This window comes from Eucyclogobius newberryi, unplaced genomic scaffold (genome assembly GCF_026437365.1).
Source record: "Eucyclogobius newberryi isolate DKJ021-1_F unplaced genomic scaffold, fEucNew1.0.hap1 SCAF_19, whole genome shotgun sequence".
NCBI lineage: Eukaryota > Metazoa > Chordata > Actinopteri > Gobiiformes > Gobiidae > Eucyclogobius > Eucyclogobius newberryi.
Window position 1 is genome coordinate 3,508,066 of NW_027315823.1, and position 20,303 is coordinate 3,528,368.

At 44.5% G+C, this 20,303-nt stretch overlaps 1 protein-coding gene across 1 annotated transcript in view; it reads left to right on the forward strand.

The window, feature by feature from the left end:
* LOC140365183 (transcription factor COE1-like) overlaps positions 1-19,135 on the forward strand; it is an 86,537-nt gene extending 67,402 nt beyond the window's left edge. The window contains exons 7-12 of the mRNA XM_072451453.1: positions 2,988-3,076; positions 8,023-8,088; positions 8,761-8,926; positions 11,561-11,737; positions 17,089-17,178; positions 18,889-19,135. Of these exons, the coding sequence (XP_072307554.1) occupies positions 2,988-3,076; positions 8,023-8,088; positions 8,761-8,926; positions 11,561-11,737; positions 17,089-17,178; positions 18,889-18,920 (620 nt within the window). The 3' untranslated portion in view covers positions 18,921-19,135. The remainder of the gene's footprint in view (positions 1-2,987; positions 3,077-8,022; positions 8,089-8,760; positions 8,927-11,560; positions 11,738-17,088; positions 17,179-18,888) is intronic.
* Positions 19,136-20,303: the final 1,168 nt, after the last annotated feature.

Sequence of the window (20,303 nt, forward strand, 5' to 3'; positions counted from 1 at the left end):
TGAGGAGAAGAGAGAGAGAAGTGAGGAGGAGAGGGGAGAGAGAAGTGAAGAGAAGAGAGAGAGAAGTGAGGAGAAGAGGGGAAGAAGGGAGGAGAAGAGGGGAGAGAGAAGTGACGAGTAGAGAGAGAGAGAGAGGATGGGAGAGGTGAGGAGGAGAGAGAGGAGGAGAAAGAGAAGTGAGGAGAAGAGGGGAGGAAGGGAGGAGAAGAGGGGAGAGCGAAGTGAAGAGAAGAGAGAGAGAGAAGAGGGGAGGCAGGTGGAGAAGTGAGGAGTTGATGGAAAGAGAGAGAGTGTGAGAGAGAGGAAAGGAGGCCAAGAAGAGGTGATAAAGGAGAGAGAGCAAAAAAAGAGGAAGAGTTGAGAAGGGAGAAGTGAAGAAATGAGAGTGAAAGGAAGATTACGGAGGAGCGAGGGAAAAGGAGGGTGGAAACCATAGGAAAGAAAAAGTAGAGAGCAGACAGAGAAAAAGAACTATAGGAGAGGGAGAAAGGAGGGAAAGAGAGACTGGAGGGGAAGAGAAAGGAGAAGAATGAATGAAATGAATATAAGAAGAGATGAGAGAGGGAAAGAGAGAGAGAGGAGGGGTGCAGAGGAGAGCGAGCTGAGGAGGGGGTGAAGCGAGGATAAAGGGGAGACAAAGGCGAGTAGAGGTGAAGAGAAAGGAGAAGAGGGCAAGAAACAGAGAAATTGAACATAAGAGAGGAGAGAAAGGAGAAGTGAGGAGCTGAGGCAGAGGGAGACAAAAGGGAGGGAGCGATATAATTATAAGAAAGAGAGTAAGAGAAGGGGAGATGAGAGAGCAGGTTAGAGGTGAGGAGAAAGGAAAATAAGGGAGGAGAAGAGGGGAGGAGACAGAAAAGGAGGATAAGAAAATGAGAGAGAGGAGGAGTGAGGAGTAGAGTGGAGGAGGGTGACAGAGGAGGGGTGAGGATAAGAAGAGAAGGAGGATGAATGAGGAAAAGACGAGGTGAGTGTTCTTTGAAAAGGAAACAGGAAACAAGTCCACAAAGGTTTAGAAACTGGATGCAGCCCAGAGTCTGTGGAAATGTGCAAACAAAGACAAAGCATCGAAGGACTCGACACACCCCCAGACACCCCCAGACACCCCCAAACACCCCCAAACACCTCCAAACACCTCCAGACACCTCCAGACACGACACCTCCAAACACCTCCAAACACCTCTAAACACCTCTAAACACCTCCAGACACCTCCAAACACCTCCAAACACCTCTAAACACCTCCAGACACCTCCAAACACCTCCAAACACCTCTAAACACCTCTAAACACCTCCAGACACCTCCAAACACCTCCAAACACCTCTAAACACCTCCAAACACCTCCAGACACCTCCAAACACCTCCAAACACCTCCAAACACCTCCAGACACCTACAAACACCTCCAGACACCTCCAAACACCTCCAGACACCCACAAACACCTCCAGACTCCTCCAGACTCCTCCAAACACCTCCAAACACCTCCAGACTCCTCCAGACACCCCAAACACCTCCAAACACCTACAAACACTTCCAAACACCCCCAAACACCTCCAGACACCTCCAAACACCTCCAGACACCCACAAACACCTCCAGACTCCTCCAGACTCCTCCAAACACCTCCAAACACCTCCAGACTCCTCCAGACTCCTCCAAACACCTCCAAACACCTCCAGACACCCACAAACACCTCCAGACACCTCCAGACACCTCCAAACACCTCCAAACACCTCCAGACTCCTCCAAACACCTCCAAACACCTCCAGACTCCTCCAGACTCCTCCAAACACCTCCAGACTCCTCCAGACACCCACAAACACCTCCAGACATCTCCAAACACCTCCAGACACCTCCAGACACCTCCAGACACCTCCAAACACCTCCAGACACCTCCAGACACCCGCAAACACCTCCAGACACCTCCAGACACCCGCAAACACCTCCAGAGACCTCCAGACACCTCCAGACACCTACAAACACCTCCAGACTCCCCAGACACCCCCGAACACCTCCAGACACCTCCAGACTGGGTGCTGTGAGCTGTGAGCTGGGTGCTGGGTGCTGGGTGCTGGGAGCTGGGAGCTGGGAGCTGGGAGCTGGGAGCTGGGTGCTGGGTGCTGGGTGCTGGGTGCTGAGAGCTGGGTGCTGGGTGCTGGGTGCTGGGTGCTGGGTGCTGGGTGCTGGGCCAGAGGCTGAGGTGGGTTTGGTCCAAAAACAGGGTCAGAAGAAAACATGAAGAAACAAAGTACTTCAAAAAATGCTGAAAACATAGTAAAGCGAGCCGTGACACCAGGTGGACAAACGGACCGTCTTTGTCCTGCTGCAGGTCAACAGCTCCTGACACAGACACAGAAGGGACGAGGAGGGGCCAATAATGATCAATGTTATCACCCACTAACTAAAGGCCCAGGATCCCTCAGGGGCCACTTTGAGAACCACTGCTCTAAGGATCAATAGGAGAATATTTTGCATTTGTATAGCTCAGTAAATATAGCCGTGTATGTTTAGACATCATAGACATTCTCTTTCTCTGCCCATTTCTCAAACTCTTCCCCTCGGCCGATGCCAAAAGGCCACACTGTCCCCCACAGAGGCCACTATTGAGGGCTCGTGCCGCTTTTAGCCGGTTTAAACTGTTGCGCCGCAATCGCTAGCGTTAGCCACTTAGCTTAGCCTGAGTCGCCATCACAGGCAAAAAGTAGAATAATCCAGTCCGTTTGTTGTTGAATGTGAGATCTATGACTTGTCTGCTCTTATTTGTCTAAAAATGTGTGTTATTTTTCACAGAGTCACGTGACCTGCGGCAAGTAGAAAGTAGCAGCTCAGTGTGCGAGTCGCGCCGCGATTGAGTGCACTATAGAGTCTGCTAGATAGTGCAGGACTGTGTAGTGAATGGGGGGTCAGGGACCAGGGAGGACATTCGGACGCAGCCGCTGTCTGTGGGTTTGGACTGATCTGACCCATGACCATCTTTGTCTCTGTGTCCAGCTCTGAATGAACCCACCATCGACTACGGCTTTCAGAGGCTACAGAAGGTCATCCCCCGCCACCCAGGGGACCCCGAGAGGTTACCCAAGGTGAGGAGACACACCTGTCCCACACACACACACACACACACACACACAACTGTCCCATACACACACACACACACTTGTCCCACACACCTGTCCCACATACACACGCACACACACGCACACACACACACACACACACACACACACTTGTCCCACACACCTGTCCCACACACACACACACACGCACACACACACACACACACACACACACACACACACACACACACACACACACACACACTTGTCCCACACACCTGTCCCACACACACACACACACGCACACACACACACACACACACACACACACCTGTCCCACACACACACACGCACACACACACACACACACACACACACAACTGTCCCATACACACACACACACACTTGTCCCACACACCTGTCCCACATACACACGCACACACACGCACACACACACACACACACACACACACTTGTCCCACACACCTGTCCCACACACACACACACACGCACACACACACACACACACACCTGTCCCACACACACACACACACGCACACACACACACACACACACACACACACACACCTGTCCCATACACACACACCACACACACACACACACACACACACACCTCTTGTAATGCATTGGCGGTTGAGAATGTTAGCGGTTAGCTGTTGCTAACATACACTAGACATATACACACACACACTCAACATATAAGTTAGCATCGGTGGAACTATGGCACAAGATCAAGTCAGCGTGAGAATGATTCTTTTCTTGCTGTTCCCTGCATTCCATGAGGCAAAAGAGAGTCAGACTTTCTCAGGGTCAGATCCTTATACGGCTTAAAGCACTTTTTAATCCGTGTAGAACTTATTTGCTATTGAGGTCGTTGGTCCTGTGATATCTAATACAATACAGACAATACGTCTGATGGCGGCGCTCTGGGCAACAGCCGGAATAAGGTGACCACACACCTGTCCTGTACCTGCTCACACCCGAAAGCGCCTGTCCTGTCGCCCTGACCACATCTGGGACTAAACCACATCAAAGACATGTGTTCTCTCCAGGAAAGAGAAAAACAAGGTCTTGATGAAGCAAACGAGACGGGAAGTGTGTACGAAAGTGAATCAAACTCTCACAGTGATGTCAATGCGAGCGGGCGGAGTCAAAGTGGACTGTGACAGCGACAACGAATCAATTTGTCCACACGGCGACCGCGTGCTCCCACAGCCGCTTCCCTTTGAATAAATCCATATTAACCAGGACGGCGGAGGGGACGGGATTGGGGAATGAGCCGCGGCCCGGACGTTAGCCGAGGAGACAGGCGGATAAACGGCAGCGTAAACGGCAGAAGGCGGGAGATGTCTGCGGCTAATGTGGTTCACCGCCGCAACGCCAAATCAAGATGAATGAGACTTGTGCGAGCAGCGGAGGAGAGAGGGCAGGGGAATGTCTTCATTAGGACAGGGACGGAATACTGAAGACATGTGCAGCGCCACCTACAGGACATGCACACAGGAGGAATTGACCTGAGAATATCATAAACTATGAAACATCTCGGGGGTTTTGGACGATCTCTGAGGATCACAGTGTGGAACCTTCTGGAGAGGGAGTCACCTGCATGATTCTATGGGAACTTTACTTCCACACTGGAGATAAATATGTTTATGCCATAATCTAGAATATTATAGACGGAGGGACAACAGTTCCATGGAAACAAGCAGAAAGAGGCACCTCCTCCAGGCCAAATACGAGTTAGGTTTGTGGAGATAAAAGGCCACAATAAATATTAATTTATATATATATATATATATATATATATATATATATATATATATATATATATATATATATATATATATATATATATATATATATATATATATATATATATATATATACATATATATATATATATATGTATATATATAATATATTTTTGTGCAGATAATACAGCTGAATCTTTTTTAGCCTGAACACAGAGTGAATGCCAAAGGATATTTATTAAGATTCAGCAGTAATTGTTTCAGCAATTACAAAAAAGGAGTTATTGTATTAATGTAGTGTTTGTGTGTGTATGTGTGTGTGTGTGTGTGTGTGTGTGTGTGTGTGTATATGTGTGTGTATGTGTGTGTATGTATATGTGTGTATGTGTGTGTGTGTGTGTGTGTGTTTGTGTGTATATATGTGTGTGTTTGTGTTTGTGTGTGTGTGTGTGTGTGTGTTTGTGTGTGTATGTGTTTGTGTGTGTGTGTGTGTGTGTTTGTGTGTGTATGTGTTTGTGTGTGTGTGTGTGTGTGTGTTTGTGTGTGTTTGTGTGTGTGTGTGTCCTATATAAACCCGTTCCTCCTTTAATCCTCAAACATAGAGGTAAAAGTGATTTAAATACATGTGAACGGTGTTGTCATCAGCTGGAGCACCTGTCTGTTTGATTGACAGGTGTGTGGGGGGGTGCAGGGCAGGTGTTGATTGCTTCGTCAGGTGAACGTCTTTAATTAAAAGCTCTTTTATCACACGCTAATGTTTAAATGAGCAGAACTGAGGCGGTTTGAGTGAGTTGGAGTCAGCAGAACACAGCCCAGATGTTAGCGCTGGGAGCAGATGGAGACAGACACGCACCGGCAGCCAAACCCAACACCCGGACCACGCCCCGCACCCCGCACCCCGCACCCCGCACCCCGCCCGGACCACGGCCCGCACCACGGCCCACACCACGGCCCACACCACGGCCCACACCACGGCCCACACCACGGCCCACCACCTTTAGCTGCTGAGGGCCACGAGCTAACGAGGAGCAGAACCGTTTATGGATCAAACATTAAAGCACATTAAACATTAAGTCTCATCCTCTTCTCTGTTCTGTCCTGTCATATACAGCCTGCCGGCCCAAAAAATCAATACAATATTTTACCGTTAATCTATATATTTTAGTTAAATATTCATATAACTTAAATGTTTGCTTTCAGTGGTGCATCTGTAAATGTTTCGTGGCTTTGAGGCAGTGAACAATTTGTCCAGGTAAAAATGAAAAAGCATCAAACTAAATGCAATTATTTCATTAGAATCAGAAAAGGTCTATTGCCATTGTCAATGAACAGAATTAACAAACACAGGAAGTTGCTTTGGTGATTCAGTGCAACATAAAACAATGAACAATGATAAAACAACATGTAAAAGTCAAAAAGAGAAACAATAAAAATCTGCTACAGGATGAAATAAAAATAGGCTTAATATGTACACGCAATTTACAGTTAAATTTACAGATGCAGTGCAGACTCAACTATGTGTGGCAAGAGAAATTCGATATATTTGTATTATATATATATATTTCAGCCTTTGCAAATTGATAGTTGGATAGTGATTTGGATTTGATTGTGATACAGTTTATTCTGCAAACGCAAAACCAAGAATCAGTCTAAACCAGATCTACTAAAGCTGTCCCTAAACCAAGAAGAATTTAAGAATTGATCTTTCCTTTCCTAAGTATTCCATATTATTTGAATATAATAAAATAATGAAGCCTGCAGGACAGAACAGAATGCTCTGTAAATAAAAGAAGAGTTGGTGTTTGTGGTTGTAATTCCCCGAGGAGGGCAGCAGAGGTCCTCGCAGTCTGCTCCTCTGGGACTGCTCCTCCTCCTCTTCCTCCTCCTCCTCCTCCTCCTCCTCACATCTGCACTGTGCACCTGTGTTAGCCGTGTTAGCCGTGTTAGCGCCTGGATCCTCTGACTGTAATCTCACACGTGTCACTGTGATTTATACGTCTGCAAAACACCTTCTGTCTTCTCTCTGTTCAACAGCCGCTTTGTCTTTTCCTTTGTTTGTGTCACACAAGATGGAGGACTTACTTCTGCTTCTATACTACTAATATTATCAATAATACAAAGGCAATGAGTTGTACATACAACTCATTTAAATGTAAAAGTGATCAGTCATTTGTGTTTTAAAACTATAATTAAAGATTATTTATGTATATGTATATATATATATATATATATATATATATATATATATATATATATATATATAAAAAGGGTGTATCAGAGTGTATTTGGATATTACTTTTTAGAGCTGCAACAAATAATGTTATATATTACAATAAGAGAAAAAAAGTTCTGTCTATTTTGGTAAAAAGAAAAAGTAAACACAATTTATTTGAAAATTCAAAGCCTTTATTAAACCATTTTGTTTTTTGTCTTTGGGAATATTTAACATTTTACTACTTCTTTTTACCCAATTAAACAGATCTGTTTTCTCTTGTACAGAATCAATTGAACACGTGATAATCATTGTTGTTTTTTGACTAAACTGACTCTAAAACACAAAATATTTTTTATAACAAAAACAGAGGCCTTATTAAATCAAATATTTCTTTCATCAATAATACACTTCATTAGTAAATGTTCTTTAACAGAAGCGTCAGTCAATAACTGTAGCAATAGAAATAATTGTTGGTCATTTCTTTTCAGACTCAAAGTCCATAAAACACACAAACAGGGTTATAAAACACACAAACAGGGTTTTAAAACACACAAACAGGGTTTTAAAACACACAAACAGGGTTTTAAAACAGTGTTTCCATAAAGAGCACAGGTACAGCACTGCACCTGGGGTCAGAGGTCACAGAGTGGTTTACATCCTCACAGAGCAGACACACTGGGGCTGTTTACGGCTCAGTGTGCGGCTTTGCACTTCATCAGACATTCTGTTGCGACACACACCTAAGGTTTGTCCAGACAGGTCCAGACAGGTCCAGACAGGTCCAGACAGGACACGTGTGAGCGGAGGTCCTTGTCCCGTCAAACATTCAGCAGTGATTCATCTGACGCCCCAACATCTCTACAGTGGCGTTCTCGGAGTATAAACTTTCATTATTGATGAGTTTTGGTGCTTCTCCACTTGTTCTTGGTGTGTGAACGTCCTGGTGATGAATAGTGTGTGTGTGTGTGTGTGTGTGTGTGTTTCAGGAGGTGCTGCTGAAGAGGGCGGCTGACCTGGTGGAGGCGCTCTATGGGATGCCTCACAACAACCAGGTACACGGCAGACCACAGAGGAAACCATGACAACTGTGACACATGTGCATTCAGTTCAGTTCAGTTCAGTTTAGTGAAACTCACACCAGCAGAAAGCGGGGCCCTGCCTGGACCCTCCACGGGGCCGACACAGACTTGTGGGGGACCACATCTATTTTGGTTTTAAATAGTTATATATTTGTTCTCTATTCATGAGATTAGTGAAGTTTTGTTTTTGAATTTTCAACAAAAAACACTCAAATGTCCTGCGGTGAAATGATTTGGTGTAAAGATAAGTACATTTTTTATTGAAATGACAGCATTATCTAAAAAAGATAATAAGCTGAATGCCATAATCCAAAGTGTCTCTGTGGTGTGACAAAAAACAGAAGCAGCTCTTTAATTCTGCTTTATTTATTTGTATTTAAACTCTGATACGAGTTTAAGAAATTATGCTTATAATCCTACTTTTCTTTGGTCGTGCATCAGTTCAAAGTCCTGTGTGACAGCTTTATTTCCTAAGAAAAAATATCCATTGTAATTGTTCAAAAATATCCCCTCGTGTGTTTTACATGGCACATATTATGATGCCACTCCACATGTTCAAATAAAAGACAAAATAAATATATTGCACAGACCAGTGTATTCTTATGCGTGCCCATGTGACGTGTGTTGGTGTTGTGTGATTGGCAGGAGCTGATCCTGAAGCGAGCCGCAGACCTCACTGAGGCGCTCTACTCGGTTCCTCGAGGACACAACCAGCTGCCGTCGCTCGGGTCGCAGCCCCACGGCATGATGGGAGTCAACTCCTTCAGCTCTCAGCTCGCCGTCAACATCTCTGAGGCCTCGCAAGAGCAGGGTACTACACGACCCACAATGCACCACACAACACAGCGGGACTCTGTCTAAACGCCATCCCTAGTTGTCCTGCTTTAAAGGACACATATGCTCAATCTGGATTTTTAGCTCGTAACTATGTATGTTCCCTTCTCTTCTTTTAATTACACAATCTTCTCTGCGTCTTCTCTGAGCCTCACAAAAACACAAGGCTTCACATATCCTACATTTGTGCCTTTGTTGAAGGTCGAGATCTGGAGGTCTCCTGTGCTGGTTTTAGCTCCATCTTGACTTTAGGAGGTGGAGTTTTCAACACTTACATTATTTTAAGTTCTAAGATACCACCAACAACTGATAACAAAACAAATACTGCACACGTATAATGGGTCCTTTAAAGGCCAATGGAATACTAGATTTATGGATGTGTATAATACTTCAAACAAAGGTGAGCCGAAAGCATTTCACCTGGAGAGACTCAGACAAACACAGAAAGGAGCGTTTAGCAGCTTTATTACGTGGGTTATTTGGCGCTCAGACCCCGGCGGAAGACATTGCGATCATGAGCGCTCCATAATCTATTTGTATTAGATGTCTCGCCCCAGGGCCTGGAGACTGTTGGTGGTAGATATGGTGAGAGGGTAGAGAGGATGATGAGGGGAGGGATGCAGAGGAGGAGGAGGGGAGGTGGTGGGTCGCAGTACGGTCTGAAGCGACCGAGCCAACTGAGTGAGGGTTAATGTCGGACCGGCTGTGCGCTGATTGGGAGGAGAGGAGGTGCAGAGGAGGTGCGCCGTGCCACGGGGAGGAGTAACTTGGGTATGTTGATTGAGGCTGGGGAGCAGGTGCGAGGGGCGATGTCCCAGAGTCCTCTGTCCTTACACCCTCCTTCTCGGCCAGGAAAAACTACAAAAAACCTTGTTGCGAAAAAGTAGAAACCTGGAGGAGTTCCACGGGGAAGGAGAGATCCGACTCCCACAGACGGACAGACGGACGCCCGACCTGGGTGCGCCGGTCGAGGTCGTGGCCCTGGCGTAGCAGTGGACGTAGATGGGTGGAGTTAGGTCTTCCAGGCTGAATTTACGCAGGCTTCATTCGTCCTCCGTTCTGTTCTTCCTCGAGTCGCTAAATCCCAAGCTTGTCTTTCTATCTGTAAGTCTGGCTAACTGGAGTCCCACTGAGGCCCCAGGTCTGGCCTTCGAGTCTTTGAAATCCTGACCTGCTCTTTGCACTTCTTGTTTTGGCCCTTTTTTAGCTGTTGTGTTAGCAGTTTAACTTTACATCTTCATTAGTTTCGGTTCCGTGCTGCGTTCACTGCCCTCCGCCTTCTCTGGGCTCCTCATGGGTTTACTGGCCCTCGCTCCTCCCGCTGTGCTCCTCTCTGATGGTTTATTAAAAGTCTCTCTCATTAAAATCACTATTGTAGCTTTATTAAACACATCCCATAGCTACAGCGCAACAATTTATGGAAGCAATTTACCAGGACTGAATTTAATCAGGACGCAACACTCTTTTGATGCGGTTTGGACCTGGTTTAGTCCTGGTCCAGTTTAGATTAGAGTTCGGCCGTTAAATTGCAGTAAAAGTCCTTTCCACGGGATATTCCAGCTTTTCCACCTTGTTTCCTGTGTATTTTTGTATATTTTAATGTTTTTGTTCGCAGAGCTGTTCTGAGAGTATATGTACTATTGTTGAATATTGCTGTAACTCCCATAGCCATTCTTAAAATATTGGTTTTCAGCTACATTTCTGGTATTTTACTGGATATCCCTGTACTTCCATTTTCATAAAACATATACAGAGACTGACACGAGGTACGGGAAAATCCGTTTAACGAAAAGTATGTATGCGATATGTACTCTTCTTTTAAAGATAATTCTTGTACCTCTCGTCCGTCTATTCCTGTATTTATTGGATTGTGCAGAATATTCCTGTACCTTTTTTTTAATTTAAGGATTGTTTGGCCCGTAGGCCTAATTAGACAGCTGAGCGTGAAATGGGGATGAGAGAGAAGGGAGGACATGCAGTAAACTGTCAGAGCCGGCTGCACACGGAGCCTGGCATATGTGCTGCTGCCTTAACCCCTCGACCACCTCTGCCTTTCTCATTATATTTGTACTGAATTTCTTGGATTTTACTCGTACTTCCGTCTTGTCTCATACGTCCTTCTCTTTCACAGGATATTCCCGTACTTCCGTCTTGTCTCATACGTCCTTCTCTTTCACAGGATATTCCCGTACTTCCGTCTTGTCTCATACATCCTTCTCTTTCACAGGATATTCCCGTACTTCCGTCTTGTCTCATACATCCTTCTCTTTCACAGGATATTCCCGTACTTCCGTCTTGTCTCATACATCCTTCTCTTTCACAGGATATTCCCGTACTTCCGTCTTGTCTCATACGTCCTTCTCTTTCACAGGATATTCCCGTACTTCCGTCTTGTCTCATATGTCCTTCTCTTTCACAGGATATTCCCGTACTTCCGTCTTGTCTCATACATCCTTCTCTTTCACAGGATATTCCCGTACTTCCGTCTTGTCTCATATGTCCTTCTCTTTCACAGGATATTCCCGTACTTCCGTCTTGTCTCATATGTCCTTCTCTTTCACAGGATATTCCCGTACTTCCGTCTTGTCTCATATGTCCTTCTCTTTCACAGGATATTCCCGTACCTCCAGCTCAGTGTCCCCCCGGGGCTATGCTCCCAGCTCCACCCCCCAGCAGTCCAATTACAACACCATCACTTCCTCCATGAACGGATATGGATCCGGCATGGCCAACCTGTCCGCGTCGCCCTCCTTCCTCAACGGAGCCACAGGAAACTCCGCCTACGCCAGTAAGTCTCGCCAAAATAAGACCTAATAATGAAGTAATAATAATGCACCTCCACAGTAAGAGTCTGACATGACATCTACATTTCCATCTCCATTTTCTCCATTTAGGTTTAGATTTAGTTTATGTTTAAGACGAGACATGACAGGAAAAACTCCATCTTTTGGTTGACTCTCAAGATGGAAGCGTTCCCATGGAAATAAAACATCCTGCTCCTAAAGATGTTTTATTATTTTATTGAATCCACTTCGTCCATAGATTTCTCTGGGACATTGTTTGGTCCAAATGTACTTTTCTCCCACAGAGACATAAAGAACAGGCCATAAAGTAGCTCCTGCACACAACAAACTACAGACTCACCACGATTCTGACTGAACCAACTCAAGGATATTCAGCTCTCTAAACCTTATTTATGAGAACATTTCTGCAAATTAAGATTCTTGTATATAATATGTCAGCAAAAGGAATCAAGAAATGTAAACCTGACCCATTTTTCAGATGTAAATGACCCAAATACACACTTTTTTGTAGTTAAAACTACAAAAAAGTCTTGGTTTAGTTCCAGTTTTGTCCTGGTTTAGTTCCAGTTTAATCCTGGTTTAGTTCCAGTTTAATCCTGGTTTAGTTCCAGTTTAATCTTGGTTTAGTTCCAGTTTAATCTTGGTTTAGTTCCAGTTTAATCCTGGTTTAGTTCCAGTTCAATCCTGGTTTAGTTCCAGTTTAGTCCTGGTTAATTTCAAATTTAGTCCTGGTTGAGTCCTTTTCTACTGTTATAGACCTGGATGTAGTTTGATCCTAGCTGAACCGAGTCCTAGACTAGTTTAGTCCTGGTTTAAGATTAAGGTTCACTTTAGTTTGTCTTGGTCGGTAGGTTTGAGTAGGGTTGAGTGCTCAAACCTACTATAGACTTTGGGTGTGGTTGTGATCTTGTCCTGTTTCAGTCTTGGTTCAGCCCGAGACTTTACAGCTTTGAATTGTTTTCAGATTAGTTCCAGTTATGTCCAACTCATGAATTAACCTGGTTTCATCTATTGTTTGTGTTCGGATTACGATTAAATATTAAGGACTAAATCTGATTTCAGTCTTGGCTCAGTCCGGTTTTAGCCACGGTTCAGACATTTTTAAGTCCTGGTCCTCCCCATCTTCCACCCTCGTTTATATTCCAGCATCCTCCTCCTCTCGCCTCGGTCTACTTGCTGGCTCGGCCCTGTCTATCGCCTGCAGCTCTCACAGACTCAGGTGTGTTCGTTAGCGCCCGTAATACTCCTCCGTTCCTCCGGGGGGAAGCCTTGTTTTGGCCGGGTTTGAAAGCTAGAGTTTTGGTGTGTGTTTTTAAAATATTTTTCCGCGCGCTCGGAGACTCATTTGGCACGGCGCAGACTGGACCGGAGCTGGCAGCGGGAGCAGACTACTCCCTGGACTCAACACAAACGCAGTTAAGATTCGCGGAGTTAGCAGGCGCGGATTAGAACCAGCGCACCAGTCGAATTTAGAACAGGAATAACAACTCGCCTCAAACTGTGGGGGATAAAGGTGTATTTGTGGAGAATAATAAGGATTTACAAAGAAATGACGTGTTTTTATAAGAAATAAGTCATCCGTCCGTCCGTGTTAGGGCTTTTTTTAGACCTGGTTAAAGACTGGTTTAGTCCAGTTTTAGGTCTTGAACCAAGTACAACCTCAGCAAATATGGAGTGCCATACTAAAGTGAGACACTGTATCTCAAGATGTTTTAGTCTTTCATGTAATCCACTTAATTCATAGATTTCTCTGGGACATTTTAACTCCAAATGCATTTTTCTCCCACCAATTTTTACACAAATTTTCAGTAAATACTAACTCGTTATTATTCTAACTGTTATTTTTTGTATCTAGTATGTCAGTAATATTAAGCAGATTTCAGATTTATAATATAACTTTAACGTGATTTTGGCCATTTTACACATAGAATGCCTTATTTATACATGAAAACATTACACAAAGACAGAACACTTTTTTTGTTCATACATTGGTGAAAGTAAACTACAGACGTTTCCAATCTATATCTATCATTCAATTTTCTTATTTACCTGCAGTGCACCACTAAAAGACTAAACCACGACAATACCAGAATAAAAGCAGCTCTAAAACTGGAGCTGGACTATACCAAGGCACAACTAGGACTCCACAAAAGCTGAACCAGAGTTTTAGTTTGACTCAAACTGACCCAGGACTGAATCAGATCTAAAATGGGACTAAGACCAGATGAAACTAGGACTAGTGTTGAATTGGAACAAAAGCCAAATATTGAAAGACATTGTTAATATTCACTATTAGTTATCTGCAGGCCTGGATTTACACAATTTTCAAACTCCTTCCCTCCTCATTTTGTCTCCTCACCTCCTCTCGTCTCCTCCATGTTCATGAGTCCTAGGTGTCATGCTTGTGTAGTCCTGGTTTACGCTGTGCACTGACTCACAACCCAATGCGCCCTGTTACACAGATGATCGATGAGCTATATTTTTGGGACGATATGGATTATTTCCCCCAAACCTGATTACCCACAGCCTTTTTAAACACAGAAGGCATCAATGGAAGATTGTACGATCTCTACATAAGTGGACCGAGGGACAGAGGCCTAAAAGGCTGTGCAGGACCAAAAGAGGAAGAGGTGCTCAGCCGATACATGAACCTGGTCAAACATGCACCGCAGAGCCCCGGAGTGGATGTAACAGACAGTTCAGTCCTAGTTCAGCCCTAGTTCAGCCCTAGTTCAGTCCTAGTTCAGCCGTAGTTCAGCCCTAGTTCAGCCGTAGTTCAGCCCTAGTTCAGTCCTTGTTCAGCCCTAGTTCAGTCCTAGTTCAGTCCTAGTTCAGCCCTAGTTCAGTCCTGGTTCAGCCCTCATTCAGCCCTAGTTCAGCCCTAGTTCAGCCCTCGTTCAGTCCTAGTTCAGTTCTAGTTCAGCCCTAGTTCAGCCCTAGTTCAGTCCTAGTTCAGTCCTAGTTCAGCCCTTGTTCAGCCCTAGTTCAGCCCTCGTTCAGCCCTCGTTCAGCCCTAGTTCAGCCCTAGTTCAGCCCTAGTTCAGCCCTTGTTCAGCCCTAGTTCAGTTCTAGTTCAGCCCTAGTTCAGCCCTCGTTCCGCCCTAGTTCAGTCCTAGTTCAGCCCTCGTTCCGCCCTAGTTCAGTCCTAGTTCAGTCCTAGTTCAGCCCTAGTTCAGCCCTTGTTCAGCCCTAGTTCAGTTCTAGTTCAGCCCTATTTCAGTTCTAGTTCAGCCCTAGTTCAGCCCACATTCAGCCCTAGTTCAGTCCTTGTTCAGCCCTAGTTCAGTCCTAGTTCAGTCCTAGTTCAGTCCTTGTTCAGCCCTAGTTCAGTCCTAGTTCAGTCCTAGTTCAGCCCTAGTTCAGCCCTAGTTCAGTCCTAGTTCAGTCTTAGTTCAGCCCTCATTCAGCCCTAGTTCAGTCCTAGTTCAGCCCTAGTTCAGCCCTAGTTCAGCCCTAGTTCAGCCCTAGTTCAGCCCTAGTTCAGCCCTAGTTCAGTCCTAGTTCAGCCCTAGTTCAGTCCTAGTTCAGTTCTTGTTTAGTGGTCCTGGTTCATTCCTGGCGTTCTCCCTGGTTCCTCATCTGGTCTCCTCACCTCTTCATCTCATTTCCTACCTTCCTCTCTTCTTGTTTCCATGCTCTGAAGCCTCACATTCCGCTGCGTCCTCATGGGATTCTTACACTTTGGGTGGAATCCATTTCAAATCAAAAAATAAATCTGTGAGCAAAGCCAAAAGGAGCAGCGATCCAGAACTGCTGCCACCGAACGGAAAAGCATTTATAATTCACTCAACCCTCCAAAGACTGGGAAAAATCCACAAGAAAATATAGGGGAATGTAATCCTGGTTTAGACCTGGATTTGAAAAATACATTTAGAAGTGGTAACGCAGCTTAATACTATTAAGATGAATTTGTAGGTTATTGACTGTGATTCAGCAAAGTCAAACCTGAAGAATTCTCCAAAATAAGAAACTAATTGCATTGATTGTCAGTTTAATGAGGAACATGGGTTTGTCTGCAAATAAGGAATGATTCTTTGTTGTAAGGAACGGTTGGAGACTCGACGTTCATGTTTGTGTCTGTCGTGGTTTGGTTTTGGTAAAGTTGTGGATCAACTTTGGACTGTGAATTGTGGTTCTTCTTATTGCACGGCCCCCTTGAACAGATCCAGGGGAGGCTTACAGCACAGGGCTCCTGTGGCTCCTGTGGCCTACAGCACAGGGCTCCTGTGGCTCCTGTGGCCTACAGCACAGGGCTCCTGTGGCTCCTGTGGCCTACAGCACAGGGCTCCTGCGGCTCCTGTGGCCTACAGCACAGGGCTCCTGTGGCTCCTGTGGCCTACAGCACAGGGCTCCTGTGGCCTACAGCACAGGGCTGACATCTCACTTCAGCACAAAGCATTATGTAGCTCCTGCAGGCTAACTCCTGATGACTAGCTCCTGATGACTAGCTCCTGCTGACTGGCTCCTGCTGACTAGCTCCTGCAGGTTAGCTCCTGCAGGTTAGCTCCTGCAGGCTAGCTCCTGCTGCCTAGCTCCTGCTGACTAGCTCCTACTGGCTAGCTCCTACTGGCTAGCTCTTACGAGCTAGCTTGTGCTGGTCAGCTCACTTGAGCGTGTGTTCTTCTTGTGTTGATAAAGTTGGCATCACTCACACCTTCATTGTCATCCTCCTTGTTTCCTGCATGACTCCACCTCCGCCACTGCCGGATCTGGGCTGCCTGATCTGTGTCAGAGCCGACATAACCCAAGGCTTTTTGCCGGACCAGGTCTTTGCTCTAAAGCGGCCCCCTGTCCAATGAGGTGTAATAAAGGCTGCAGTGATCATCGCCATGGTAACCTATAGCAGTGTTTTACTAGATTTTGGAGTTGCAGTCAACTTAACAGGTTAAAATATATATTGACTCTTTATGATTTTGTTTTCTTGCTCTGATTGTTTTTTATTATATAAAACAAAAAATAAAACACCACGACACACCACCTTCCAGTAAAACATTGTGGTTCATCATGTGGCGAATAATGTCAGTGCCACTGTCTGCTTCTTACATTTGGCTAGAATAAAATTATATATATATATATATATATATATATATATATATATATATATATACTCCAAAATGATAAATCATTCTATTCAATTCTTATAAACATACATTTTTCTCTTTTCTCACTCACAAGATGGCCATGGCAACAGAACCCACGATCTCTCTAGTCTTTATTATAGTTCATTGTCTTTAGCCGTCTGAAACAGATCAGGCAGGTCGTCCTCTCGCCTCTGTCTGCCCGCTCAGAGTTACAGATGCGGCAGGCTCATGCTCATGTCCTGTGTACTCCACAGTCAAACAGAAGAGCGCCTTCGCCCCCGTCGTGAGGCCTCAGAGCTCCCCGCCCCCAAACTGCATCTCCACCAATGGCAGCAGCCTGCAGGGTGAGCACACGTCCCCATGTCCCATGTCCTCTGGCCTCACTCTACGTTTACATGCACGCCAAGAAAACCGGAGAAGTGTCCAGTTTAAACCCATTTTTCCGAATGCATGTAAACCCGAAGTATCAGTGAGTTGTCTTTGCTGAAATCACTAAGATCCCAATAACACATGAGAAGTGCGTGTTCCTGCTGCATGTGACAGTCGCATCACACTAGGAGCAGACAGGGAGAGGCAACTGCAGCAGGTAAGAAACAGGCAGGGAAATATCAGACATGTGTTTGGACATGGACTCACAGAGAGGTTTTGGTTTGCTGTCTTAAAGTGAAAGTAAAAACTACAGAGCTTCAATATGTATATTTTTGCTGCTGAGAGAAAATAACTTGAGAGAAACCCATTTCCTCATGTCTGAAAACCAAATGCTCAATGTAAATGAGATGCCGCTTATCTGCTGGCCAAAAGTGTCTTTATATATGTGTGATCGCTGTTTTGATTAGCAACTAACGCTACAAAGATTTAGTGCTAATGCTAAATTACGAGACTTCCCTAAATATCCTTCAGCTCCCGTTCCCCCCAGGTCAGTCCTGTCAGAGGCTGGGACAGGTTGTGTTGGGCGTTGTTGTTTAGCACATTCAGGATGAACCGAAACAAACATGGCGACGCCGACAGACGTACTTTGGCCTGTTTTAGCAGTAACGGACTATTATGTTGATTAAAACGTAGAAGCGCTTTGTACATTAGAGGACGGGGAAGGAGTCTGTCCTTTTCTCTGACAAGTTACATTTTTCAGCTTGATCCCGTCGACCAATCAGATGCAAATATTCATCATGACATTACGCCTTCTCCTGCCTGTCCAGATGGATAAATGTGTAGAACTCAATTCAGAGTGACGCACATATTTATCTGGCGTGAGTTTTCTGTGCATGTAAAGTCACCGTCCCTTGTCCATGTCTCATGTCCACTGGACTGTCCCATGCCTCACCGTGCACCATCTACTGTACATGAGCCCAAACATCTACTGTACATGAGCCCAAACATCTACTGTACATGAGCCCAAACATCTACTGTACATGAGCCCAAACTCTCCCCGGAGCCTCTGCAGCCGGTGTGTGAGTCACAGCAGGTCTCAGAGTTGATCCATAGCTGTCTGAAAACACAAGAGTTGTTCTCTCTTTGTCTCTGAAATGGTGCTTTTATTTCAGCTGGTTTCCTTTTTACTCATCTGTGCTTTACGATACAATCTACAGATAAAAGGTCAAACATATGCAGTACATGTCATCACTAGTACTACAAAGGTTATGAAGCACATTATCAGTATTCATTCATTATCATTTTTATTTAAATTACTTAGTATAGAACTACAACATAAGTAGATCATAGTTTTACACTTTGTTCATTGTAAACTGCAATATTGATCTAAAATGGCTTGATAATCAACAATGGAACATTGACTTCCTGTTCAAAACTTCTAACTGCTTGTTACGGTGACGTTTCTCCGTAACAAGCAGCAAAATCTCCTTTACACGCTTTGAAAAGTGTCTACTTGACATTTTAGAACTCTACATGTGTCTACATGTACATGAGTCTTCAGTTTTAAAACAATCACAACGTACAAGGATGTGGGCGGGGATAGGGGGTAGGTGAAAACCATACCTTTTTAAATATTCCCTGCCGTTTCTTTGCCGAAACATCTCTCTTTGTCTGTTGTTTTGCAGCGATGGCCGGTCTGATCGTTCCCCCCATGTGAGGCCACGCTCTGGGAATCTAACCCCAAACCCCTCGGACTCTGGAGCCACACACAGCTACCCACAATGCAACAGGACCAGCCAAAAGCCCGCATCAGTCAGCGGCCAGAGTTCTTGGCCACTGCAATGCATCCTGGGAGTTTGATCCACTGTGAGTTAGAAGAAAGAGGAGGGGCCACTGAGGGCTTTGGTACCTGCCTGGACCTGGACCGCCTTTAGTCCTCACACACTTAGAACTCAGATTAGATACAAACCCAAAACACCAACACCTTTTTAAGAGAATCTTGAGTTATTGTGAACATATTCTGCATCGTTTGCATCACTTTGAGTGCCTTTACTTCGGCATGATTTAAATCTGAAAATAATGTATGTGCTGAAAAGCAAACATGACTTCCTCTCAGTGAGGTGATCCCTCATCAGGATTTTTGTTAGCACTCCATTTACTGACAACAGATGGAATTACCATGGGGAAATAAACAAAGGGAGCTTGTTTTTGATGAGGAACGATTTAGAACAGAGTTAAGAAAGAGAACAATTTATTTAGCATCATACGAATCCTTCACATAAAAAAATTATATTTAAGTCGATAATAAAGAGTCAATACTAAATAAATATTGGGTCTAATCTTGGTTTGTTTAGTCCTAGCTTAGCCCAGTTTTAGTCATTGAAACCTGGTTTAGTCTCAGTATAAGCCTGATGTAAATCTCATTTAAGACTTTATTAGTTCCAGGTTGATTTAGTTCTGGTTTAGACTCTTCGTGAATGTGTTTATACCATGAATAAACAAAATGAAAATGATGCTTAAATGCGCTTAATTTCCTCCAATATAGTTGGTAAAACATCAACGCCTCCTCTTTCCCTAAACAAGCAATATGGCCGACACGTTTTGGTGGGAAACCGAAGCGCTCAGTGGAACCAGGAAGAGAACATTTATATTTGAATTTTTCATCACAAAAGCCACACCACACTTTAGAGATTTTAAGAGGAATATTATGAATGTGTTCTTTCTTTGTGTGCGTTATAATGAAATGTCGTGTCTTTTGGTTGAATAAGGACTTTTCATAGACTTAGTAAAAATATTGTTTCCTTCAAGAGGTATGGCTCAAGTATTTTTATTTAAGATGCATAAATCAGGCCGAAATATTCACATACAGTTTATGTCAGTGGACAACGGAGATTCTTGGTGGATACAGCTTGGTGGAAACAATTTTAGATTTTTTGAGCCAGAAAATGTCACTTTCGTCATTATTATGAACTTGTACTTCCGTTATATAATATTTATGAATGTCTTCTGTTGTGATCTGGACCATTATCTCAAATCTCTTTTTAGATTCTTGTAAAAACAAGTGAAATGTTTGAGGAGTTTTGTAGACATCAAAAGGAGA